Genomic DNA, 26,900 nt, shown 5'->3' on the forward strand with positions numbered 1-26,900 from the left:
CACACAAGACAACCTTGCACCTTAACTACTGAAGAAATACTGCAAAATATTTTGGTTGGTTTTTCCACTCATCACAACCAACATTTCTACAAACACCCAGTTCTCAGAAAACTCTACCAAGGTTTTCAGACCGAGTTATCTGAAACATCAACTGTATATGGCAATTTGAAAAATCTGTTAACCGTGTACCCTTTAGTGTGCTCTGTGTAGGTGTATTGCTGAGGACAATACAAGTATGGGAGCTGGACTTGGTCTCAGGAGACATAATTAAATGACTGTTTAGTACTGGGGACAAAAAGTAAAAAAAAAAAAAATATATATATATATAAAAAAGTTGTTCAAATTCCTGCAGCCAATAATGTACCTTTATCATTAGACTGGTCTGCAATATCAACACGGATCCTTCGATTTCCCAGGTTCTGTTCACATAAGCAAATTGAAGAGACAAATGTTAAGTCAGGCTTGCTGTCAAACCTTTCCATTTTAGATTAAAGCCACAAGCAAATTGTTCAACGGCCATTTCTATTATGTGTATGCATACATATTTGTAATTGTACACAATGATGCAATGAGTAAAATGTAATCTTATATTTTACTGTGTATTTCAGTCATCTTGGTAGGTGTGATCCTGCTTAGCTCCAGATCAATTCAGCTGTGACACTGAAATGCAAAGGCTGATTCCTCTCACCTCCTCATTGAGACTAAGGGCCCTCAGGAGGGATTCCACATCATCAAATTCAGCATAGCCAAAGCCCTTAAGCCTCTCAGGGTTATTGGGTTCTCGGGGCAGACGCACTGCACTGATCTGAGAAATGCAAAGTGACAATACATTAGTCTGAACTAGATATGTAGATGAAGTTAAGTTTATTGTGGTAAATCAACATCACTGATGATGCCCACCTATGTAAATGGACTGTTCTGTATTTGGATGTAGGCTCTGCCAATAGGGCTGCGATAACCAATGCCATTAACACCAGTAAGTGTTTTCCTTGGTTGCTGGCCCAGTTGTTGGGCTCAGAAAAACAAATTTTGGAAAGCTGTGTGCTCATCTCAGTGCTTCAAGTCTTCAAAAGATCTCTAAGATTCAAATATGTAGTCAACACAATCACAAAGATGGTCTCAGAAGTGGATGTTGAAATTAGAGATCTGTACAAGCTCTTAAAATGATGTGTCCTGTTCTGCCATGCTACCTGTAACAGATTTTATATATGCTTAGAGTGATTTTAAACAACCCATCAAATTCACCCTTTCCCATACACACAAAGCAATGTGGAGAATAGAGTATCTTCAGTGTTCACTACAGGATTTTGAGAAACTACTGTGGGTGAACCTTGGACCATTTAAAAAGGTTCAGGAAAACCAGGCACCGCTCATCACCTAGCCAATACCATCCCTACAGTGAAGCATGGTGGTGGCAGCATCATGCTGAGGGGGAGGTTTTGCAGGCACAGGAACTGAGAGACTAGTCAGGACTGAGGGAAAGATGAATGCAGACACATCCAGGATGAAAACCTGCTCCAGAGCACTGTTGACCTCAGACTGGGTGATGGTTCAAATTTTAGTAGGACAAAGACCCAGTGGCCCAGCCAGAGTCCAGACCCGTATCCGACTGAACATCACTGGAGAAATCTGAAAATGGCTGTACACTGGCGCTCCCCATTCAACCTGATGGAGCTTGAGGTGCTGCAAAGAGGAATGGACAAAACTGCCCAAAGATAGGAGCTCCAAACTTATGGCATCATATTCAAGGGGCTTGAGGCTGTAAGTATTGAGAAAAGGGTGTGAATACTTATGAATAGGGATGGGTCTTCATAAGATTTGATCAATATCATCGATTCTGCTTATTGATCCGATTCCTTACTGATTCCCTTATCGATAACTGTTGTGAATTTTCTGTGTACTAAAAGTAGGCTTTACAGGTTTTCTATGTCAACAACATTTTATTTAGTCTTAAAGTAAATAAATATGAAATTGGTCACTGGATCCTTAAACTCTGGACATAAACTTTACATGGTGGATCCTTATCTCTGGACATACATAGAAATAAACAAAATCTGTAGTTTTTCTCAAACGCATTTCCTTTCAGACATTATTGGCATGACTGTCTTTCCATGCATCTGAGCTGAGCTCTTGCAGCTGGCTGTGCTGCACGTTAGGATGTAATTCATAAAGAATGCATGACGTCTCATTTTCGGAGGAAAAAACGTTTTAGTCTATTGTAGTTTATTGTCTGTATTACAATGTTTGGAAAGAGGTGTTATTTTATTTAAAGTGGCGATTCGCTTTGAAGTTATTAATTCCGACCAGACTAACTCGACTCAGCAGAGAGTAGCGCAGCGTTTGGAGCTGTGCTAACGGAACGGAGGACTATACTCATTTCTTGACTGCAACAAGACAAGAGTCCCATTTAGCGACTTTAAACCCCACAAAAGTGACTCACGATTGACATAGTTTAATGGCTTTGAGAGGGGTTAAGAAGTGGACTTGCCGCTTCTGAAGAGCAGCGAATCAAAGAACCAACGAAGCAGCGAAGCAAAGCGCTGCTTCATTGGTTCAAGATTCAAATCAGAGCAGCGCTGCAGAAGCGATTGATTACAGAGGCGCTGCAGGGTCTGTAATCAACAGAGAAATTATAACTTTCCCGATATACACCCTCAAACACAATGGCCGCTCTGAAGAACCGATAAGGGAATAGTTAATGCCCCAGTCACACGGCAATTCCTGAATGAAGGGAAAAAGTAAAAAAAAAAAAAAGAAAAAAAAAGAAAAAAAAAGTCATAATCCATTGAGAAAAGGTGGATGAACTAAACGTGCCTGGAGCCACAGCTGGAGTAGTGTGTGTCTACATCTCTAAGTTCCAGGACTTGGCGCCGGGATGGAACTCATAGCACCTGAGTCCTGGAGAAACTGCAAAGAGAAGCTGCGGAGATTTGTGTGCACATTGGTGGATCCACCTGCTCTGGTTCCTCGTCCAGAACACAAGAGGGATCATCTCCTCCATCATCAGAACTCTCACTTTCTGACAACACGCTGCACGCTACGTTTTGCTCCAATTAAAAAAAAAAAAAAAAGTTCTAAACTATATATTGATTTATAACAGAAAACTGTTAAAAGTGGGAATAAATGTGTAAAGATGATTGAATAAATAAGAGCAGTAAATTGATCAGTCCATGTGAACGCGCAATGACTCACGTGCAGTTATTTCACCAGCTGCCACTGATCCACAATGGGAATTCTGCCTTCCAGAACAGCTCTTGATATAATCTTTTGAATTATCTACCTGTTGCCACATGTACATAAGGGCTGGATTGTCCTTCCTACACTCATATTATTATACTTAATAAAAAATAAGCACATGCAGCAGCTGCTGCTACGGCGGCTAATGCTGCATTCAGTACCGTCAGAAATTACACAACTTTTGTTGTTTCAAATTCAGCAGTTGCTTGTGGCAAAATAATTAATTGTATCCACACAAAAGATTAATTCTGGCCTATATAATTCTGCCTGAGCCCACTGAAACTGACACCCCACCCAGATAAAAAAAATCCAAGCAAACAGGCTGAGTTTGCACTGTAATTTCCGACGGTACATGAACACAGCAGCAGCGCCCACAAACCGGCTTCTACACTGTGTGAAAACATTCACCCGGTCAAATGAAGTCAACCTAAACACTAACGTTACAAAAACTAAAGCGATAAAAAACCGTCAAGAACGACAGCAAAACCAAACACGGATGAACTGAGGTTTTTGTTGCCCTTTGTTCAAATTTTTCAACAGTTAAAAAAAAAAAAAAAAACGATGCCAACGAAAGTTAACGAAAGTCCAGATTTCTTGTTTCGTTGGGGCTTCGTTGCCCTTTGTCAAGTGCTGTGTGACTGGTCCATAGCCAAAAAGGCTATCGATGTCGGTGGATCGAATAATTTCTTAACAATACCCAAAAAGAACTGGTTCTTGATACCCAACCCTATTTATGAACACGTGATTTCTCAGTTCTTTTATTTTTAATACATTTGCAAACAAAAAACTTTTCATGTTGTCATGACGGGGTGTTGTGAGTAGAATTTTGAGGGGAAAAAAAAATGAATTTACTCCATTTTGGAATAAGGTTGTAACATAGCAAGTCCCTTCAGCTGCTCCCAGGTTGTCACAGCAAATCCGAGGTGATCTACATGTTGATTTGGCACAATCTTTACGCTGAATGCCCTTCCTGACACAACTCCACATTACATGGAGAAATGTGGCAGGGGTGGAGCTTAATCAGAAGCCTTCCACATTGAAACCAAGCGCGCAATCCACTTGACCACCACCTCTGCTACACATGTGCACACCACTGTAAGTAACAGCACATGCAGTGGTGTGGTATTTAAATGTACAGGTGAGTGTGTTGTATGTGTCTTAGGAGTTGCACTGAGGCAATTAACTATCAACTGTGTGTTGACATGGCAATAAAAGAATTCTACTGAAAAACTATGGAGGAGCTTATGCTTTTCCAAACAATTTAGTTATTTTTTTAAGCAGTTTAATGATAAACAGTGATACTGATACAACATGGTAACAACATGGCAAAAAAAAAAGTCACACAAAGCATATGCAGTGTAGTAGTACCATTTGACCCTTAAACTGAAAGCTGGGAAACAGTTTCCCTGTGTGCCATGGCATGTTGTCACTGTATTTTAACCCACATGGGTAAAAAACCAAAACGTCTCCATAAAAGAAGAATTTTGATCAAATTGATAATGTAAAAATGTGAATCCATGATTTGAATGCCAAGGCACAGAATTATTTTTCAATGTAATATTTCTTCAGAGTAGTATTCAGACTTATAAGTACATGGTCTCAGTCCTTTTAAAACCACTGGAAAAGAATAAGTAGACATGGTATTTATTAAGTCTTTATACACCAAATTTGGACATTTACTTTCCTGGGCTTTGAGAAGAAAAATGGAGCTGCTGGTAATCAAAAGACAATTCTAACATTTCATACACTATAGGCTTCAGAAAACACTTGGATCTATTCCTTTAAATTAATCTGGGTGGCCTGCAGAACTAAGCATGTCGCCTCTCCCAAAAGCATGGAATGGGAGGTTTTTTTTTTTGCCAGTTGCAGAAATGAAATTGCTCTTTCCCAAGCTCTGCAGGAAATCGTAACATGGACACCAGACCACACATTGTGGAGAAAGAAGAATTTTATCTGTGTGCTTATACGTGTGACACAAAGACAGAGAAAGTGACTGCTGCTGCAATCTTAACAGGAGAGCCGTGACAAGGACACTGGACCAGCCCGAGCCATTTAATGGCGCTACCTTACCAGATCAAAGACGATCGGCTCTTTACCGACTGTCATGCGTTTGTATATTTTGGAGGTTTTGAAAGGCGATAACGACTGTTTGCAAAGGGAGCCATATGGAACCACAGCAAGAGTGACTCTACCTGGTTGTTGTGTGGAAGCGCAGGAGAGCTCAGCAGGATGCACCTCTCAGGGTATGTACTTATATACTACATACCTATGTACGTATATACTAATACTTTGTACTTATTTTAGTTTTTGAACAATCTGGAATGACTTACTGGCATATGACCAAGCATGAAACTTATTGGAGGCAGGCGAGTGACCTTCAGAGCTAAAACGCTGTTCCAAATGTTATGTAAAGATTATGGATAAGAATGGCTGTGAATCTGTCTAGTATTTTTCTGATGCTCTCTGGCATATTTTACCATTATCAGCTATATCAGGGTCTGCACAAGTTAAAGACATGGAGGAAATGATTTATATTCTGGTATATCATTTTTAAAAGACAGTGTTGACTGGAGTGAGATATGTCCTTTAAGTAATCCTGCTCTTCTGCATACTATTAGTAGCTACAAAGATATGTTTCTGCATTACATCAGAGCCCTTATATATAAATAAATAAGAAATAAAAGTGACAATACCCCTAAACAATCTGAAGTGTGCATAAAGTGTACTAGCAATTTTTGTCCAGGATGCCAGGAATTCCACGGTTGTTGCCAGAGAAGGTTTATGTGTGCCAGACACCATATGGGGTGTAAACTGTGTATTCAGAAATATGTGGATTCTAAACTAAAGCTACAAACAGTTGAGTACCGAACTATTTATACAGTGACAATTTAGATTAGACCAAGGGGAAACTTAAATGCCACCATACAATTCATGCATACAACACAATAAAAACATTAAATACAATAAAAGCATTAACTACAGCAAAGAAAAAACAAAACTGAAATTGCTGATTAAAAAAAATTAAGACCTAAAACGTTCAGTAACAAGAGGCATCATGATCCTATGACTAAAAGAGCTTCTAAGAGTACTAAAGACAGTGTGTAAAGAATGGCTTTCAAAAAGCACAACACTCTTCAACTTGGTCCTCATTCTCATTGAGAATGGCTTCAAGTGAGTCCAGATTAATGCTGATCATATAGCCAGCTTTCTTGATCAGCTTGCTGAATCTGTTTTTAATCATCTATGCAGATGCTGTCAACCCAGCAGAGCACAGCATATAAAAAGCCATGCTATAGCCAAGATTCTCTGATAGAAGACATGTAAGAGGTTCTTGCTCAAGTCATAGGATGTAAATGTTTGTAATATTACCTCTTTTCTTCCAATCATTAAGGTACAAGTTATTGTAGCCTTCTTGCATTTGAATATTACCAGCTGGTCGCCCCCTGGTATTAATCTGCATTTTCATGAAGGCAATTCTTGACTGCAGACTTTGACAATGATATATCTGTCTCCTCAATAGTCAGATTCCTTGTGCAATTTCAGTAAAACCTTTTTTGGACATTTGGTAAACTATTCATTTTTAGAAAGCTTATGAAATGAGTATTCAAAAAAAAGTTTCCATTTTTCCCCCCAAAGGTAAAACTGAAAATTAACTTGCCACGTCGGGCAAGAGAGGGGCATGGAGTACTACTTCCACAGCACAGTTTACTTGCCAATGTTGAGCAGCCAACCATTACTTATTCCTGTTATAAATGATTCCACACAATTTTCAATTATCCTTGCCACACCAATGAGCCCATTAACTATGAAAAGGTGTAAAATAAGCATGTTGACAAATTCATGGTAGGAAACATTTTATCAAAGATGTATCAATGGCACATATGGTGGTGTACAGAGGCAAAATTCTCCCTACTATAGGGACTTACATACCGCCATAGGGGGCGTGCCATTTGTCCCTGCCTAAATTTTTTTTTAAGGTCAGCCAACCAACATATTTCCTAACCCGCAGTGTATTCAGAAAGCTAGCGCCAACATATCTTTAAAAAACCCTCATCAAATATGTCTAAATAAGACTGAATAAGCACAAACAAAGTAGTAATAAATAAAAACCCTGAAACACAACTGTAGCCCATTGATTTTATTTCTATGTTGGCACACAGCAGCCATGTAGAATATTATTCTGCTGTTTGGCAGTGTTCCGGTTTCACACAGATTTGTATGTAAACAAAAGTTGTTGTTCCCTTCGATGTTTCCAAGTTCTACGTGTTCCAGAGTTGGCGATAATGCAATCAGCCAGGCACTGCCGAGTACAAATAGTTGCTGCATTGTTGCTGAAGCGTGTTGATTGTTTTTTAGCCAAACAAAAAATAAACAATTTAAGTATTGACAACGCAATGCATTCTGGATAAAATGTTATCAATACCCATCGCTAGTAGAAACACAGGTTTACATAAGGAACATGAAAAGTGCTTGTTAAGGGTGGCCAGCAGCCACATTTTTACACCCACAATTAACATTTATAAAACTGATTGCCATTTTTGAATTGATTCAGAACAGGCCACATCTGCATTGCGATGAATCAAAAAAAGTGATTAGCTGATCAATATAAGCATTGGATGACCTCTCCAACCCTACTACATGTGGTGATATCATGGAAAGTGTGTTTTTGTTTTTTATGTCAGTTCATGACATAACATCACTCATACTATTTGACTACAAATGATATAGTAGTTGATTATAAACTTCACACGGCCTCTTCAGCCCCACTGCTTGTGGAGATATCCAAGAAAATGTTTTTGTGGACAGTATTTTTGACAACGTTCACCTTTTACCAATTCACTTCAAAAGATAATATTCCAGAGCACATAACTGTTTATGTGTGGCTCCAAAACTTTGTTTCAACACAAACTATATCAAAATGAGGACGTAAACAGGACATTTTACAGCATCGGGCCTCAACAAATTCAGGACAAAAAGCACAAGGCAGACACGTGTCTTTTCTCATGATTTTCAAAAATATGAGAAAGATTTTCAAGATTCTGCTCTGTGGACACAACAGACACTGAGGCCAGGATCTCAGCAGGGTGTAGACCACTGGAAAGAATCTGACAATTTGGCTGCAGCAGCTAGCAAAAAAAGAAAGAGCTGCAATAACTCTGGCCACCAAGAAATACATTAACAAATATCTGCTTCATGCTGCATGTGTGACTATGCTTGCTACACCTACTGCCAAGCCGCGGAAGAAGTCTTTGATGGAGTCCTCTGTGACATCATAGGGCAAGTTGCCCAAAAAGGCTGTGTAAGGGGGGCTCCGTGGCAGACGAGACCGGTTGATGTTGGGTTCTCGGGCTGAGCGTGGTGCTGTCGGCAGGATGGAGCGGTCAATGGGTGGCGCCCGATACGAATCCTCCTCTGTGTGCCATGAAGTCGAGACTAAATGATGAGGGGGGAAAGTATATACACATATAAATCAAAAATTTGTTTAAGAAAACTTTTGATAGTATATGCACGGGGGCTCATGAATATTCATTACAAAATGTTTAACTGCTGAACAATAGGTTTAAAAACAAAAGAAAAAGACTGCAGCTTCATCACATTCTGTGTACGTGTTCTTTCGGCTTCTCGCTTTTCTTTTTTTTTCCTCAAGGTCACCACAGCAGATCCAACATGGATCCTCATCAAGACTTGGCAAAGGTTTAGTACCAGAAGGGACTGTAGCAGTGTTTTGGAGCAGACACCTATTTTCATGACAATGTTGAAGGCCCATTTCTCTAAAATTGTAGAATATAATACCTTTGTCCCCCCACGGTTTTCCCATCTGTACTTTTTGTCCATTTTAAGCATACATTTGCTTGGTTATGCAGTTTTTAATTTAGAAAATGTGCAAAAAAAGTCCCCCACCAGACCAAACTAGCCTCTCTTTATATGCAAGGAATGTGGTTTTGAAAGTATCCTACGATGACACCATTTTAATGCAGAAATTAGTATACTGAATGATTTATAATGTGAAGAAAACTTGACTTACAGTAGGTCCAAACCACCAAAATGGAATTTTTCGGGGCCCTTAATGGTCAAGCAGGAAAGGGTTCATTTGGGTGGAAAATTGGATATTAGATCCTGATGGCATCTATGAGGGCTGACTGAGAAATTTTTAGCCTGATTCCGAAAAAGTAAGGAGTGGCTCTCCATCGTTTGCATTCTGAGAAAGTTTGTGAGAATGAGTTAAGTTTTGACTCACTGGGTGCGATGTTGAGAAATGTTGGTTTCTCAGAATGTTGTTGTTGGCAGTTTCTTCGCTTGCGAGGATAGTGGGAAGGTCTTTTTTTTTTTTTTTAAGTTTATTTTCTACATGCCCTCTGGTGGCTGAAAAGTCCGATGCAGGATGCACAAGACTTGTTACACTTAGGGCAAATGAACACTTGAGTAGGCTGGGCTTGTGCTGCTGCCCGCTCTGTCTTTGACGCTTCTGGCGTGAGACCTCACTTCTTTCTGCCTCAAACTTCAGGCTGGCAGATTTGATGCTGGAACGCCAGCTGAATCTATCTGTAGCTAGATGCTGCCATGACTGATGCTGAATGCCTGCAAGGGAGAGCTGTTTCTTCAGCTGGTCGTTATAGCGCTTTTTGGGGGCCCCTTGGTTTCGTCTCCCTTCCTTGAGCTCGCCAAAGAGAATTAATTTCGGCATGCGTGTATCATCCATCCTGGCTACGTGGCCTGCCCAAGGAAGCTGTTGTTTGAGTATAATAGACTCCATGCTGGGCAATTTGGCTCTGGTAAGGATGTCCTCATTTGAGACGTAGTCCTGCCACTTGATCCCGAAGATGTTTCGGAGACAACGCTGATGAAAGCGTTCCAGTAATCTGATCTGCTGGTGATACAGAACCCAGGTTTCAGCTCCATACAGGAGGGTAGGGACCACAATGGCTCTGTAGACCTGCACTTTTGTGGAAAGGCGCAGTGCATGATTCTGCCAGACTTTCTTTGAGAGTCGACCAAAAGAACTGCTGGCCTTGGCAAGGCAACTGTCTAGGTCCTTGGCAACAGATGCATCGTTTGAGATAACACTACCGAGATACGTGAAGTGCGCTACTGCATTCAGGCTGGTACCCTCGATGTTGATTTGGGGTGGAGTATATGCTGTATGGGGGACCGGTTGATATAGCACTTCTGTCTTTCTCAGGCTGATGGTGAGGCCGAAGGCTCTTGCTGCTTCAGCAAGACAGTTGACAATATGCTGCAAGGCTTGCTCCGTATGGGCGACGAGGGCACAGTCATCTGCGAAGAGCAGCTCCATGATTAGCTGTTCTGTGATCTTAGTGTGGGACAGAAGGCGCTGCAAGTTAAACAGACTTCCGTCGGTTCTGAAGCGGATATAGATGCCGTCTGTCAAGTCTTCTTTGGCCTCACGAAGCATCATGCTGAAGAAGATGGAAAACAGAGTGGGCGCAAGGATGCAACCTTGTTAGACGCCATTTGAGATGGGGAAGCTGCCGGACAGAGTCTCGTTGTACTTCACTTGTCCCATCTGGCCTTCATGCAGCTGGCGGATGATGGTGAGGAGCTTTGGAGGGCAGCCAAGGCGTGCAAGAATCTTCCACAAACCCTCACGACTGACCGTGTCAAAAGCCTTGGTTAGGTCTATGAAGGCTGCATAAAGGGCCATGTTCTGTTCTCTGCACTTCTCCTGGATCTGTCTCAGGACGAAGATCATGTCGGTGGTTCCCCTGTTGGCCCGAAATCCGCACTGACTCTCGGGAGTATTTTCATGCGCTATGGTAGGGGTAAGCCTGTTGAGCAGCACTCGAGCCAAAATCTTACCTGCTATTGAGAGGAGAGTGATGCCCCGGTAATTAGAACAGTCGGACTTGTCGCCCTTGTTCTTGTACAGGGAGACAATGACCGCATCCCGAAGGTCATGTGGAACCATTTCCTTTTCCCAGCAACTGGAGAAGAGAATCTGAAGCTTGTCGAGGACTGCCTCACCTCCATTTTGGTACACCTCTGCTGGGATGCCATCTATGCCAGGAGACTTCCCTGTATTCACCTGCGTGGTGGCCTTTCGGATCTCTTCAAGTGTTGGGGGTCATCAAGTTCCCATTTCACCTCCACGTGGGGAATCTTCTCGATTGATGACTCTTGCACAGTGCGCTTGTCACTGAAGAGGTTTTCAAAGTGTTCTGACCAATGCTGCATAATGGTTTCCTTGTCCGTCAGAAGGGTGGAGCCATCTGAGGAGTGCAGGGGTGCTTGCACTTGATGTGTTGGCCCATGGATGGTCTTAAGGGCTTCATAAAAGGAGCGCATGTCTCCAGCATCGGCATGTTGTTGTGTCTTCTCCGCAAAAGCTAGCCACCAGTCGTTCTGTAGTATGCGGAGATGGCTTTGCAGTGTGGAGCAGGCATTTCTGTAAGCTGTCTTGACAGAGTAGTCATCAGGTTTAGCTAAGAGTCTTGTGGCATGCACGTTTCTTTTCTAGTAGTTCCTGGATCTGTGCATCAGACTCATCAAACCAGTCTTTATTTTTCCTGGCTGAGAAGCCCACTACTTCTGCTGCCATCTCCTGAAGGATGGTCTTTAATCTTATCCACTGTTGTTCAGGGTCGTCAGGTAGGCTTTCTTCTCCACCCAGTCTCTCCTCTAGTTTGGCCTGGAACTCCATTTTTGTGTCTGTCTTGCAGCTTGTGGACTTGTAGCTTCTTAAACTGTGGGCCTTTCTTCTTAGGAGGGGGCTTGAAAGTGAAAGCAATCTTGGAACGGACCAAGCAATGATCTGTATAGCAATCTGCGCTAGGCATCACCCTGGTATGTAGTACGTCTCTTCTATCACACTGTCGCGTCAGAACGTAGTCCAGAACGTGCCAGTGTTTGGAGCGTGGGTGTCTCCAGGTTGCTTTGAATCTCTCTTTCTGTTGGAACAGGCTGTTGGTGATCGTCAAGTCAGAGCAGAGCAGAACTCCAGCAGCAGGCGGCCATTGTCGTTACAGTTGCCTATGCCATGTTTCCCTAGCACGTCCTTCCATACATCAGAGTCGCGGCCCACTCTGGCGTTGAAATCTCCCATGATGAGGAGCTTGTCCTGGGTGTCGATGCGCTGTAGAAGGTTATGCAGATCGCTACAGAAAGCCTACTTAACTCCGATGTCGGCCTGCATGGTTGGGGCATACACACTAACAATAGTGGCAAAATCCTTGATGATGGGGAGCCTGAGTGACATGAGTCGGTCAGAATGTCTAACTGGCAAACTGTGTAACCTATGTGCTATGGCGCTCTTAATCATGAACCCGACCCCTGAGAGTCGACGATCTTCTTTAGCCTTCCCTGACCAGAACAGCGTGTAGCCTGTACCTTCCTCGGTGAGTGACCCTTGGTCTGCAAAGCGCACCTCGCTGAGTGCAGCAATGTCTATGTCAAGCCTTGCTAGCTCTTTGGCGACTAAGGCTGAGCGTCTTCGAGGACGATCACTATTGTCTGAGTCCATCATTGTGCGTACATTCCAGCACGCGATTTTCAGGTTTTTCTTTTCGCACCGCGTGTAGTGATGCCCGTTGGCAGCGGTGAGCCAACCGGGTCTAGTGAGACAAGCCATGTTTAGACCACCTTTTCTAGGTCTGTCTCCATGTGGAGCAAGCAGGGCTATCCCTAAACAGGGCTGCTTGGTCACCCAGGGCCCTGCCGGATGATGATGTTGTCTCGGGTCAGCAATCAAACGACCATAGCTCCTGAGCCGCCTGCATGCAGGATCGAGACTGCAGCTCCCAGTGCCATCATGCACCTGCTGTTTTCGCCTCTTCCCATTGCTGCAGGGCTTTCCTTCCTGCCTGCGCTCATTGCTTAAAGTGGGGATCAGCTCGCGCACACCAATTACACTCTTTGGGCAAGCTGGCACTCCACAGTGGCACAGACAAGTTGAGACGGCTGTGGCGACCACCAGGCTGTAGGTTTTACATCAGAGTGACCTTCTCCTAGCCTCTGGCTAAAGAACCTTCCTCGGAGGCACGGGGGCAGTAACCCAGGCTGGGGGTTTAACATCAGGGTTTTCCTTCCCCTAGGTGGACCGCCTTAACAGGGCTAATGAGTCCCATCTACACACTGCTATAACCCAGTCAGCTGGGAGGCTCGTGATGGCGGGAGCGCCTAGATCCCGTATAGGTCATGGACCTACCACTGCCATATCTCAGAGCGTAAACAGACGAAGAACCACACCCTACTTTTTCTAGGTCGGGCTCAAAACTTCTCAATCGCTCCTCATACCTATGAGGCCAAAAAAAAAAAAAAAAAACATTTTCAAACCAGCATTCCTTCCTATGAAAATATCAACTCACTATCAAGTAAGATGACATCATGGACTCAAATGAGGTTTCAGTATTTTAAAAAAATGTGGTTTATACGAGGTCTGTCTGTAAAGTATAGGTCCTTTTTATTTTTTTCTAAAACTATATGGATTTCATTCATATGTTTTTACGTCAGACATGCTTGAACCCTCGTGCGCATGCGTGAGTTTTTCCACGCCTGTCGGTGACGTCATTCGCCTGTGAGCACTCCTTGTGGGAGGAGTCGTCCAGCCCCTCGTCGGAATTCCTTTGTCTGAGAAGTTGCTGAGAGACTGGCGCTTTGTTTGATCAAAATTTTTTCTAAACCTGTGAGACACATCGAAGTGGACATGGTTCGAAAAATTAAGCTGGTCTTCAGTGAAAATTTTAACAGCTGATGAGAGATTTTGAGGTGATTCTGTCGCTTTAAGGACTTTTCACGGTGCGAGACGTCGCGCAGCGCTCTCAGGCAGCGTCATCAGCCTGTTTCAAGCTTAAAACCTCCACATTTCAGGCTCTGTTGATCCAGGACGTCGTGAGAGAACAGAGAAGTTTCAGAAGAAGTCGGTTTCAGCATTTTATCCGGATATTCCACTGTTAAAGGAGATTTTTTTAATGAAAGACGTGCGGACGGATTGCAGCGTCGGCTCGCAGCCGCCGCGATGCTCCGTCACAGGAAAAACACCTCTGTTGGAAGCCTTGAGGACAAGTTGGAACATCTCCAGCTGATAAACAATTTCTCATATACTCACTCCACTGAAAGCCATCAAAAGCCAACTGGATTTTAACAAATGGTTATCAACACGGAGGTGTTTTTCCTGTCCCGACGCGCGGACCGGTCCGCACGTCTTTCATTAAAAAAATCTCCTTTAACAGTGGAATATCTGGATAAAATGCTGAAACTGACTTCTTCTGAAACGTCTCTGTTCTCTCACGACGTCCTGGATCAATAGAGCCTGAAATGTGGAGGTTTTAAGCTTGAAACAGGCTGATGATGGTGCCTGAGAGCGCTGCACGACGTCTCGCACCGTGAAAAGTCCTTAAAGCGACAGAATCGCCTCAAAATCTCTCATCAGCTGTTAAAATTTTCACTGAAAACCAGCTTAATTTTTCGAACCATGTCCACTTCGATGTGTCTCACAGGTTTAGAAAAAATTTTGATCAAACAAAGCGCCAGTCTCTCAGCAACTTCTCAGACAAAGGAATTCCGACGAGGGGCTGGACGACTCCTCCCACAAGGAGTGCTCACAGGCGAATGACGTCACCGACAGGCATGGAAAAACTCACGCATGCGCACGAGGGTTCAAGCATGTCTGACGTAAAAACATATGAATGAAATCCATATAGTTTTTGAAAAAAATAAAAAGGACCTATACTTTACAGACAGCCCTCGTACAGTTATGTCTGTAAGAAGTTGTGATGTGACAATGTTTGTCATTTTGTCTCTGTACACCATCAAAACAGAGTTGGAATGATGCAGTCAAGATGTGCAAATATTGCACACCATTTATGATTTACGACAGCTATATCTGTTCCGATGTTAAGATGTCCAAAAGCAGCAGTCGACTTGGCACCTCAAGGAGTTTGTACGTCCCAAAGTCACCAGACAGCGATTTTAAACTTGACAAACAAATTAATGGTGTTCTGAAATCATGCTTTTATCATCTCTGTCTTTTATCAAAGACAAAACCGTTTTTATCTTTTAACCTTTTTGAACAAGATGTGCACTCTCTTATTTCAAGTCATCTGGGCTACTGTAATGCATTTATTTCGGCATCAGCCAAAGAGCTCTTTCCCATCTGCAGTTAGCCCAGAACGCTGCAGCGTGACTTTTATCAGGGCCCTGGAAGCATGAGCACATAACCCCAATTCTTGCATCTTTACACTGACTTCCTGTTAATTTTAGAACTGATTTTAAGATGTTATTGTTTGTTTCTAAAGCTCTAAATGGAATGGCCCCTCAATACCTTACTGACCTCCTCCAAACTTTCTGTCCGGCGCGTGCTCTGAGGTCTGAGGGCCATTTCCAACTCGTGGTGGCAAAGCCTGGGTCCCACCGAATAATGAAGGATGAATAATGAGCCACGTAGCACGTTTTCTTTGTTACGAGAGGGTTTCTTCAACTATCGTGGGAGTTTCGTGGCTCTGAGAGGCATTAACTTCAGTTAACAAGGCTCCTCTCTGAGTGTGGCACTAATTTCAAAAAGTTCAAAATTTAGCAACAACAGCATGGTGCAGTTTGTGTATGAGTTACTGCGACGACAGAGGCATTTGCGTGGTGCTTACGAGTCTGCTAAAAGCCCATTATTCGTGCGCCTGGCAGCTGTGCAGGACCTGAGAGGATGTTTTTGGAGCAGCTGCCCTCTTGCGCACACAATTCCACTTGCTCTGTGCGCTGTGTATAAAATAATTATTTTGGAGCAGATTAATCATTTTCTGCCAACCCTTGGATGCTGAAAACACCTCTAATCGCTTCTGGAATCACAGAGGACTGTTTCATCTGGACGCTTTTTTCCCCCCTCTCTTTCCTGCTCCATATGGAATGTATTTTGAACAGCTTAAGGTAACTATTTTTAATGTTTTTAGAACTTGATAAAACAGTTCCTAGCTGTAAAAGTATGTCTATAGTTAGGGCAGTTACAATTATTACAATATTTGCCAATCGCGATTACCGTGAACTATCTATTTTATCCACAAAGCATAAAACGACTCAGAATCTGACGTCATTGTGCTGCAGCCTCACTCACTCTGTTTCGCTCTCGTATTAAGGCAGGACAATAACATGGAGGATGAGGAGCAATCCGTCCTGTCGTTTGGATAAGACGGCCGATTAAAACATTGGCCGTCTTCTTCAAAGCCGTCTAAAATGCGGAGTTTACCGAAGGAGCTGTCGGTGTATGTGTCTGTGTGTGTCCACGTTGAGTCAAGAGACTGCAGACTGCGAGGGAGGGGGTGGGCGAGGGAAGGAGATTCCTGAATGGAGGCACGACACGTTACAATCTGAGAACCATCAGTGCACGTAAGACACCGAGCGCGGAGCAGAAAGAGGATTTTAACCCGAGTGAACATGTTAAAAAAACAAAACCAAAACGTGGAGCTGCCTTTACTTCTCTCTGAACTTTCTCTCCCGGTGTGATTCTGCCGTTACCGTCCTGTTCACACCATGTGCGCATCGTATACTGAATTTATGAGATCATGAGATGAAATAAACAGTCAAATATCTTTAAAACATATTTAAAAAATGAGAATATATGAATGAACTGAGCAAAAATTACGCATACATGAGTTAAAAAAAAGAACCCTGACGTGGAGAAGCTGTGGTGATGTTCAGACGCACAGATCACAAAAAGCAGGTGAGAACTCTGAACTTATTTAAAGTGAAGCAGTGTGTTTGTCTATTATTAAAAAACACACGGTCTGCTCGACGTGGTGAGTGACTATTGACCCTACGGCCGGGTACCCATAGTCGAAGCTGGTTGCTGTTAAGACTCGCACTAAGTGTTTCGCTTTTTCTGGGCAACACAATGCTTCACAAACATGGTAACTTAAAAAAAAAAAAAAAAAAAAAATAGTAACTGCGAGGCTTGCATGTTCAACCTCCTGCTGAAACGCATCTGCTGAATTGCAGAGAAACAGGGATAAAATAAAAATAATCACGTAGGGATCCAGTCCACCAACCTTAAAAAAAAAACCCCTCAAATTTCAGATTTCAATTGATCTGCATCGATTGACGACAAATTTTCATTTGAGCTCTCGGTGTCACGGATCACAAATGCCTTAAAATTGAGATGTTAACATTGTGAACACCATTATTACATTTAACACCAGACTGCAGCTGCACCGCAAGCTGATAAATCACCATTTCATTGGTGAAATGGGTTTCCTATATTTGCACAAGCAAGTGAGCAAACCATTTAAGAATTGAGAAACCCTTCAGTAACTTGTACAGTTAGCATATGGAACTCAGTAAACTGCAGCCTGGCATTTTATACACCAAAAAGCACCTGCAGGTAACCAGCTTAGCAGCAGTATTACACAACTGAACCATGTTGAACCTACCCCCATCCACCCAGCTCTGCAGTCTGAGGCCTAACTTCATCCACCCAGTTCTGCAGCCTGAGGCCTAACTTCATCCACCCAGTTCTGCAGCCTGAGGCCTAACTTCATCCACCCAGTTCTGCAGCCTGAGGCCTAACTTCATCCACCCAGCTCTGCAGCCTGAGGCCTAACTTCATCCACCCAGCTCTGCAGCCTGAGGCCTAACTTCATCCACCCAGCTCTGCAGCCTGAGGCCTAACTTCATCCACCCAGCTCTGCAGCCTGAGGCCTAACTTCATCTATCCAGCCCTGCAGCCTGAGGCTTTCCTCATTTCAGCCGTCCATTCATCCAGCTCTGCACCTGTGCCAACTCCATCATGAGAATCCTTGTAATTTACAAGAGACGCAAGCCTTTCTACCAGACCTACCAACACAGAAACTTGTCCAATCACCGGCCACTGCAACCCAACACCACTGCAACCAGCTCCTTCACTGTTGTACTCTGGAACTGCCAATCTGCTGTCAACAAAGCTGACTTCATCTCAGCCTATGCCAGTAGCCTCTCTGTAGACCTGCTGGCATTAACAGAAACCTGGTTGAAGCCTGAAAACACAGCTACCCCAGCAGTACTGTCCTCTACCCACTCCTTCTCACACACCCCGCGTCTAATACAACGAGGAGGAGGAACGGGGATCCTAATCCACAATCAATGGAACTATGCTCCCCTGCTACCCAACAATAACTACAGCTCCTTCGAATACCATGCCATCAAGGTGACGGCTCCAATCAAGGTGTCTGTAGTTGTGGTCTACCGTCCCCCAGGACCACTAGGTGACTTTGTTGATGAACTGGACACACTAATCTCCTCCATTCCAGACCTGGACTGTCGTCTACTCGTCCTCTGTGATTTCAACATACACCTAGACAAGTCATATGCCTCGGACTTTAAGGCCCTGATGAACTCATTTGACATTCAACTAGCCAGCTGCTCTCCGACTCACAAAAATGGAAACCAACTCGACCTGATCCTGACTAAGAACTGTCAAGCGAATGACATTAAGATCACACCACTGCACGTGTCAGACCATTTTTTTCCCCATTCATTTCACAATCTGCCTACCTGAGCTACCAGTCAGCCCTCCTCCTGTGGTCACATACTGATGTAATCTACGCAAACTGTCACCTACTCGCTTTGCATCAGTGGTCGCCTCTGCCTTGCCTCCGCCCAGCACATTCTCCTCACTAGGTGTGGATACTGCTACTGAGTCGATCAACTCCACACTGAACTCCTGCCTGGACAACCTGTGCCCTCTAGCCACTAAACCTGCACGATCTTCCCAACCCCGACCATGGCTGACTGAAACCATTCGCGCCCTACGTACTACCCTCAGAGCGGCGGAAAGGAAGTGGCATAAAACCTGCAACCCATCTGACCTAGAAAATCTACAATCTCTACTAGCCTCCTTCGCCACCTCGGTAACAACTGCCAAGATGGCCTACTATAACGACAAGATCAGCAACACTACAGACTCACGTAAATTGTTTTCTACCTTTAAATCATTGCTCAACCCTCCTCCCCCTCCTGCTGCCACAGATCTCAACCCAGACAACTTTGCAACCTTTTTCACTGAAAAGGTAGCAAACATCAGCAAGCAATTCTGCGACCCTCCCTCCTCCTCTGAATACTCACCTCAGGAAACCACACCCACTGCTGCAACACTGTGAATTTATTCCACTCTCTGAAGGCGATGTCTCTAAACTCATCACTGAGAGCTGTCCCACTACCTGCCTCCTGGACCCAGTGCCTACAAACCTGCTTCAAGACGTTGCTCCAACAGTGGTCCCAGTGATTACATCCATCACGAATTCCTCACTGTCCTCTGGCACTGTCCCCTCTGCTTTCAAACAAGCAAGGGTAACACCGCTAATAAAAAAAGCCTATACTCAACTCAGCACAGGTTGAAAACTACCGCCCTGTCTCACTGCTTCCCTTTCTATCTAAAACCCTGGAAAGGGCAGTTGCAAAACAGGTTACCAACTTCCTAAATCAGAACGGACTACTGGACCCAAAATAATCCGGCTTCAGAAGTGGACACTCAACTGAAACTGCTTTATTGTCAGTAACTGAAGCTCTGAGGACTGCAAGAATGGAAGGACTATCTTCTGTCCTCATCCTACTAAACCTATCAGCAGCCTCTGACACAATCAACCACAAGATACTCCTTAGGATACTCACAACCATGGGAATCACTGGTGCTGTCCACTCCTGGTTCAATTCGTACCTCTCTGGATGCTCCTTCAATGTGTCATGGCAAGGAAAATTGTCTTCAACTCACACCCTTACCACAGGTGTACCCCAAGGATCTGTGCTGGGGCCCCTTCTGTTTGCAATGTACACCACCTCCCTGGGACATGTCATTCGATCACATGGGTTCTCCTATCACTGCTATGCTGACGATACCCAGATGTATCTGTCGTTCCAACCAGATGACTCCACAGTTTCAGCACGCATCTCAGCCTGCCTCTCTGACCTGTCAACATGGATGAAGGAACACCACCTACAGTTGAACCTGTCGAAGACAGAGCTCCTAGTGATCCCAGCTAAAGAGACAATCTGTCACAACATCAACCTCAAGATGGTATCTGCCACTGTGGCCCCAAACAATGTCGCTAAAAACCTTGGCGGCATGATCGATGACCAGCTGGCATTGTTCAACCATATTGCATCTGTTGCCCGAGCCTGTCGATTTGTGCTGTACAACGTACAGAAAATCAGACCCTACCTGACCCAACATGCAGCGCAACTACTGGTTCAGGCCATGGTTATCTCCTGTCTGGATTATTGCAACTCCCTCCTGGCAGGTCTACCTGCTTGTGCAATAAAACCACTGCAGATGGTCCAGAACGCGCCGGCGCGTTTGGTGTTTACTCAACCCAAAAGGGCCCATGTTACTCCTCTATTTATTGAGTTGCACTGGCTACCGGTGGCTGCCTGGATCAAGCACAAGGCCCTAACCCTTGCCTACAAAACCACCTCAGGAACGGCCCCAGCTTATCTGAAGGACATACTAAGGCCGTATGTTCCTGCCAGAGATCTGCGCTCCTCCAACACAAACCGTCTAGCCGTGCCCCCTGCTCGCTCTAAGCGATCCCAGTCAAAACTGTTCTGTCACTGTCCCTCAGTGGTGGAACAAACTTCCAGAAGCAACAAGACTAGAATCATCTCTCTCAACCTTCAAGAAGCAAGTAAAGACTCTCCTTTTACGTGACTATTTACTGCACTGATGCTTGAGCTGGCCCAGACCCGGGGTAGACTCTAAGGCATGTTATGTGTTGGGTTTGTGGGCGTGTGTGTATGTGTGTCTACTCTACTTAACCCTGTGTTAATGTACTTAAAAAAAAAAAAAAAAAAAAAACAACTAACCCCATTTGGCATTTGCACCTATTGTTCTGTATATTTCCTGTGCACTGTATTTGCAAGTGTTATATGCTATGATTATGTCCTCGATTGTAAGTCGCTTTGGATAAAAGCGTCTGCCAAATGTAATGTAATTGTAACCGATCAGTTACAGGATTTGACATCATGTTTACAGCAAAATATCTAAAATGATTAATTCAAATGATTTGTTAAATTGCTAGATTCTGCATACAGTAATGCAATCACAAGAAAAACACTTGAGTAATAAGTACTGCATTGGTTTATTGGATTTCCCCATTAAAATTACACTTAAACATAAGAAGCGCTTTCCACTTTGTCAAATAGTAAGCCACATAATGATGAAGCACTGAGTTTTTCCTACATTGTTTTTTTTTTAATCAAAGATTTTAGTTTAGGTTTTTTAATGCATGCTCACCATCTCCATCCAGGTCATCAGTTTCATCAGCCCAGCTTGTGGTCTTGGTAGGGTAGCTGGGAGGCACAGTGCTGCCTCCACTATCCTCTGCCAGGAAGTCAGTCAGAGTAAGGGTTTTCCCCTTCTTGTTCTTCTTCTTAGCTTAAAGGAAAATTAATAGGACACAAAACTAATTAAGGCAAAGCCATGACATATTAATACTGTCACCATTGTTTCATAATGCAAAACAGACATTACATCCATAAATGAAAGAGTTTAAAAAAAAACAACAACAATCAAAGAAAGAGCATTACATTTCACTTGTTCATCATCTGTTTTGTAATAGGTGTGACTGGTTTTGCAGTAGTGGTGGGCTAAAGGTCAGAGAAGCAGGTCTGTGACCATCAGTTCATAAGTTCATGCCCTAACCGAACAGGGAACTGTGGGTAGAGAGAGGCAAAAGAGTGTACTCATCTCAGACTTATGACCAGCCCCATCATTTCAGTGAGGAAGGTCCTATACCGCCAATTTGCACCTGGACATCTTGCATGGCACTAGGGCTGAAACAATTGGTCGAGTAACTTGAATAATTTGATTACAAAAAATGTTCGAAAAATGTTCTGTATCTCGATGCCCCGCTTAACATTGTAGTACATATGCCAGGCCTGTGTGTGGTGCTGTAATGTCCCCAGAAAAAAACAAACAAACAGGAGAATGCACATAAGCCGTGTAAGTGCTAATCAATTTAGCACAAAAGCTACAGCTTTCCAACGCAACACACAGTAAAACAAAGCCTTTTAGGAGGAAGAGGGTCCACGCGGATCATAGAAAATAGACTTATTGCGCATTTAAAGCGAAGCAGTGTGATTGTCTGTTTAAAAAAAAACAAAACAACACTTTCGTCCGCTGGCTCCTCTCTGCTCTACGTGGGGAGTGACTATTCACCCGGCGGCTGGCTGCTGTCTCTCTCTGCTCGGTGTGAGGGGGCTCAACACTCCCCTCACCCCGGGCAAGTCACAGCTCCGTCCCCAGCCACAATGAAACAGTCTCTGGAAGTCCACTCTTTCTTCTGTGTTTTGCTCAGTCTCACACTGAATGTTTCACTTTTTAATTTTGCTTTTTGGCAACACACAATGCTTAATAAACACGGTAACTTAAATAAAATAAAAAAGTAACTACGAGGCTTGCATGTTCAACCTCCAGCTGAAATGCATCTGCTTAATCACAGAGAAAAAGGGATGAAAAAAAATTAATGCAGGTACCCAGTACACCAACCTTAAAAAACTAAAAATGGTCAAATTTTACAAGTTGGGAAAAACAAAAAGCCGCATCCCATTGCCATTTCAGCAAAATGTCATTGGCCCAACTTTGGCTGAGCTCCCGACACCGGTAAAGATTCAAAAATTGTAAAGCTGTGAAAACAAATAATTATCCAGGAAAACAGAAAGGAATACACTAAATTTGACAATCTGTGTGATGGCGCAGCGACACTGTGCCATTGCTTAGGAAGAGCCCTGGACTGTTGATGTTTAAAAACGCAAACGTACTTTTTATCCGATTACTCGATTAATGGCACCACTCCAACATTGATGTGTGTGAGAATGGGTGAACGTGAAAGTGTTAGAAGTTGCTCTAGGGGCCAGCTCTAGGAGGAGTCCAAGTGAATCTGAACTTCTTCCATTTATGGATGATGGAGGCCACTGTGCTTATTGGGACCTTCAAAGCAGCAGAAATGCACTTGAGCTCAATTTGAGCTCCATGGCAAAGGCTGCAAATACTTATGTACATGTGATTTCTTATATTTTTTAATAAATTTTCAAAAAACTAAAAAAGAAAAAAAAAATCACTGTCATTATAGGATATTGTGTGCAGAATTTTGAGGAAAAAATGAATTTCATCCATTTTGGAATAAGGCTATAACATAAAATGTGGAAAAAGTGACAATGCACTGTATATGCATTTGACATTTAATATTGTCACCTTCCTAAAATAATGGCCTAAGTCAAACGTGACTTAGGCGTCAATATAGACGTGTGATAAAATATGGGAATGGTCTTAAATAAACAACGGCTGACTGATTAATGCTGCTGCATGCAGAAAGCGGTGCACAACTCAACTCAGGTTGAATTAAAATGCAGGAAACAGGCTTTAAATTTAATTTGGGTGTTGTACCTTGGGGAAGCCAAGTCACAACAGTTCCCCCACTCCACCCAAGCTAGACCCCCACCTGCTATTTCACAAGCTAGAAGTGCTACATGTCCATCCAGTCCCCCACAAAAAATGGATCATAATGGTCACAGTGAGGTGTGCATGTGTGTTTATCTGCTTGTGCACATGGGCATCTGTGCTGTGGGTGAAGAACAACCACCATGGCACATACAGAGGAAATTGACTACACACTGGTATCAGGGCTTCAGATGAGCGGCACTCCAAAGCTCTGATGCGCTTCAAAAATCACAAAATACAAAGTTTTACAGCATTTTTCATGACACTTATTTCTGCTATAAAAAATAGACAGTAATGATCAGTGAAGTCCATTGTACTGGTTGCAAAAGCGTGTAGAATACAAAATGGGCAATGACGTTACAATGCACTGCAGGTGCCATGTTCACACTTACCAAAAAAAAAAAAAAAAAAAAAAAAACCAGTGGCTGCTGGGAATTTTTTTCTTGTATGTTTATATTATTAGTTCATTTGTACATACCATATTTCAAAGTGGTAAACACTGGACAGTAATTAAAAACAAACGGCTGTGGCAATGAGGAAGAACAGAAACAAAAAAAAAAAAAAACCTCATGTTGGACGAGAAAATCCACAGCAAGTTACAGTACAGAAAGCTTTGTGGTTAGCACTGCTACGTCACAGCAAAAAAGGTTCTGTGATTACTTCCTGCCTCACAGGAAGAAGGTTATGGGATTGATTCCCACCTGTGGCCTTTCTGTGTGGAGTATGCATGTTCTCCCCATGTTCACGTGGTTCCCCTCTGGGAGCTCTGGCTTCCTCCCACTTCCAAAGACATGTAGGTTAAGTGGATTGGTGTTAAAAAACAAAACAAAAACAAAAAAAAACTGTGCATAGCCATATGTGCAGTTATTGATGTCTGTCTATATGAAGCCCTGCGATAGACTGGTGTCCTGTCCATTGTGTACCCTGCATCTCACCCCATGTCTGCAGAGATAGGCTCCAGCCTCCTGTGACCCTTGATTGGAGTAAGTGGGTGTGTAGAAAATGGATGGATTTTTATACTTGCAACCCTGGTGATTCAGAAGCAAAGTAGACACACCATTAATGTTTCTGTGTAGTCTCTCAGTTGTCCAGGTGGTTTCCATAGTAGAGAAGCTCCAGTCCAGTCGAAGATTCAAGCTTCTCTACCACACCATTCATGTGTTCATTTGTCAAAGAGGCAAGGGCCTGGCTCAGTCCTATCCCTCAGATATCCAATACATGAATAAAGTCAATATCCGACAAGATACCGATATTGGATTAGATCGGACCGCCACTATTTTCAACATGATTAAAGCAATTTAAAATTGTGACATTTCACTTCTGCAATCTTTAAGTTACCCTTACCAGCCTTGGTATAGACACACTCTCAGGGAAGGTACATTTTTGTGAACACCATGGTATAGTGAGGCAGGAGTATTGTTTTGCTTCCTTTGGTTAGGTGAACTGTGGCTGTGGCAGGCCCATGGACTAATGTGTTAGTGCCAGGGGGTGTGGGGTGCTATTTTACTAGTGATCCACAATGGGAGTGGTCTGCCTGTCCAACTGTCACTTTCAGCACTTTTGAAAAGCTTAGTCCCCACTTCCTGATCAGCTGAAAGAGTGCAGTACAGTAACTGTGACGTGTTCAAAGCAGAAACCTGCCTGCTTGCATGTGAGAGGGAATAAATAAGCATTATTCTCTTTGCAGAACTTTCCCGATGGTCTGCTTGAATAGTAAATTTACAGCTGCCATTGGGGCTCCACACACCCATTCCCATATTATAGCCATAGACGAGATCAGGGTTGTTTTGGACTTTTTGTGGAAATCCCAACTGACTGTTTACAGAAAATCAGACATAACATTTGACGTCTGCTCAGTGCATGATGTAAACTTACTGTTGCCAAATAACGGAGCAAAAGAGACCTTGACCACATTGTACCCAAGAACACGACATCATAACACTGAATTATGTAGCACATAAGAGCTGCGTGGACTGCTGCTAATGCTACAGTAGCATAACAGCTGTGAGCAGCAGGCGGATCGCTGCTAAGCTAACCGTCCCCGCTAGCTCCGTTAAGTCCCTATTGTCTTTCTGCTTATGCGGGCTTAGTCAGCACAGGACTGCTGACGGAGGGAGCAGCCTGCTTAGCTGGCTCGGTTCTCGGGCCTAGCGCCGTGCCGCCATCCAACTGCGTCATCAGCGGAGCAGGGGGCGGCTCGGGAAGAGGAGCGGAGCCCGACATGAGTCTCCACACGTGTGGAGGCTCCTCCGCCCCCAGTCCGCACCTCCTCCTCCTCCCCGGCCGTGCCCTTGCTCCGCTCACAACGCGCGTGCGCCCGGCCGCAAACATGCCGCGTGTGCCAGCACAGCACGCACTTAGAAACGTTTTCACAGCATGTCACACGCACTGTCCGCTTGGCGCCTTCCCACTAAAACCACCAGATGTTGTCAGACAGAGAACAAACACGTTCAAGTACTCAGTGTGTAGCTTCCTGCAGCAGTTTGGTATTTACTGGGCCCAAAACAACCGACAAAAGCGGCAAACATGCGCGGGACAACAACGCGAACGAACATGACGAAATGTTAACACTTTCTAAACTGCACAAGTTTGGTTATGTTGACGCTAAAAGCCTCAGAAATGTCCCCAAACCGAGACGGATCATTCACACACATAAACCTCACCTGACGCCGCCATGTTGAAGAGTGAGTTCCTACTAGTACCCGGATGAAAACGTCAGCAGTTTATTATTAGTGACGTTGGCACCGGACATAAACCATCGATATATAAATAAAGTTATTTGAAAAAAAATAAGTTTATATATATACAGTATATGCAGGTCTGTAAGATGGATGGTGGGGTGGCTTGACAATTAGCAGTGGAAATGGTTAAGATATTAAATTTACAAATTGTGATGATTTATTTAATTAATTTAAAGCCTGATTTATGGTTCTGCAGCTCTGTAACTCCGTGTCAACGTGTGTGACAGTTTTAAAGTTCTCCGTCGCTGGATTATGCTTTATTCTGGATTAATCTGTCCCTCAACAAGCTTTTTTTTCTACAGTCATCACCTCCAATTCAAAGGTAAGGTGTACAATTTCCTCTTTTTCCGACTCTGTGCTGTAAACACACTTTAAACTGACCTTTCTGCCAAACGTATGTGATCCATTTGTAATCAGTGTGCACACTGCAAAAACTATTAAAATAATATGAGAGGAAAGAATGAAACCATAAAAGTGTAAAATCACAGCTTTTTGTGGTGTCTGATATAACAGGT

The 26,900-nt window shown here is 43.5% G+C and overlaps 1 protein-coding gene across 3 annotated transcripts in view; it reads right to left on the bottom strand.

The window, feature by feature from the left end:
- The window catches only part of LOC117507204 (eukaryotic translation initiation factor 4B-like), a 45,848-nt gene extending 19,457 nt beyond the window's left edge, over nt 1-26,391 (bottom strand). For all 3 annotated transcript variants that reach the window (XM_034167018.1, XM_034167019.1, XM_034167017.1), the window contains exons 1-5: nt 26,308-26,391; nt 21,440-21,580; nt 8,465-8,670; nt 689-805; nt 365-419 (exon numbers count right to left, since the gene is read on the bottom strand). In XM_034167018.1, the coding sequence (XP_034022909.1) occupies nt 365-419; nt 689-805; nt 8,465-8,670; nt 21,440-21,580; nt 26,308-26,320 (532 nt within the window). In that variant the 5' untranslated portion in view covers nt 26,321-26,391. The remainder of the gene's footprint in view (nt 1-364; nt 420-688; nt 806-8,464; nt 8,671-21,439; nt 21,581-26,307) is intronic.
- Nucleotides 26,392-26,900: the final 509 nt, after the last annotated feature.

This window comes from Thalassophryne amazonica, chromosome 3 (genome assembly GCF_902500255.1).
Source record: "Thalassophryne amazonica chromosome 3, fThaAma1.1, whole genome shotgun sequence".
In the NCBI taxonomy this organism is placed as follows: domain Eukaryota; kingdom Metazoa; phylum Chordata; class Actinopteri; order Batrachoidiformes; family Batrachoididae; genus Thalassophryne; species Thalassophryne amazonica.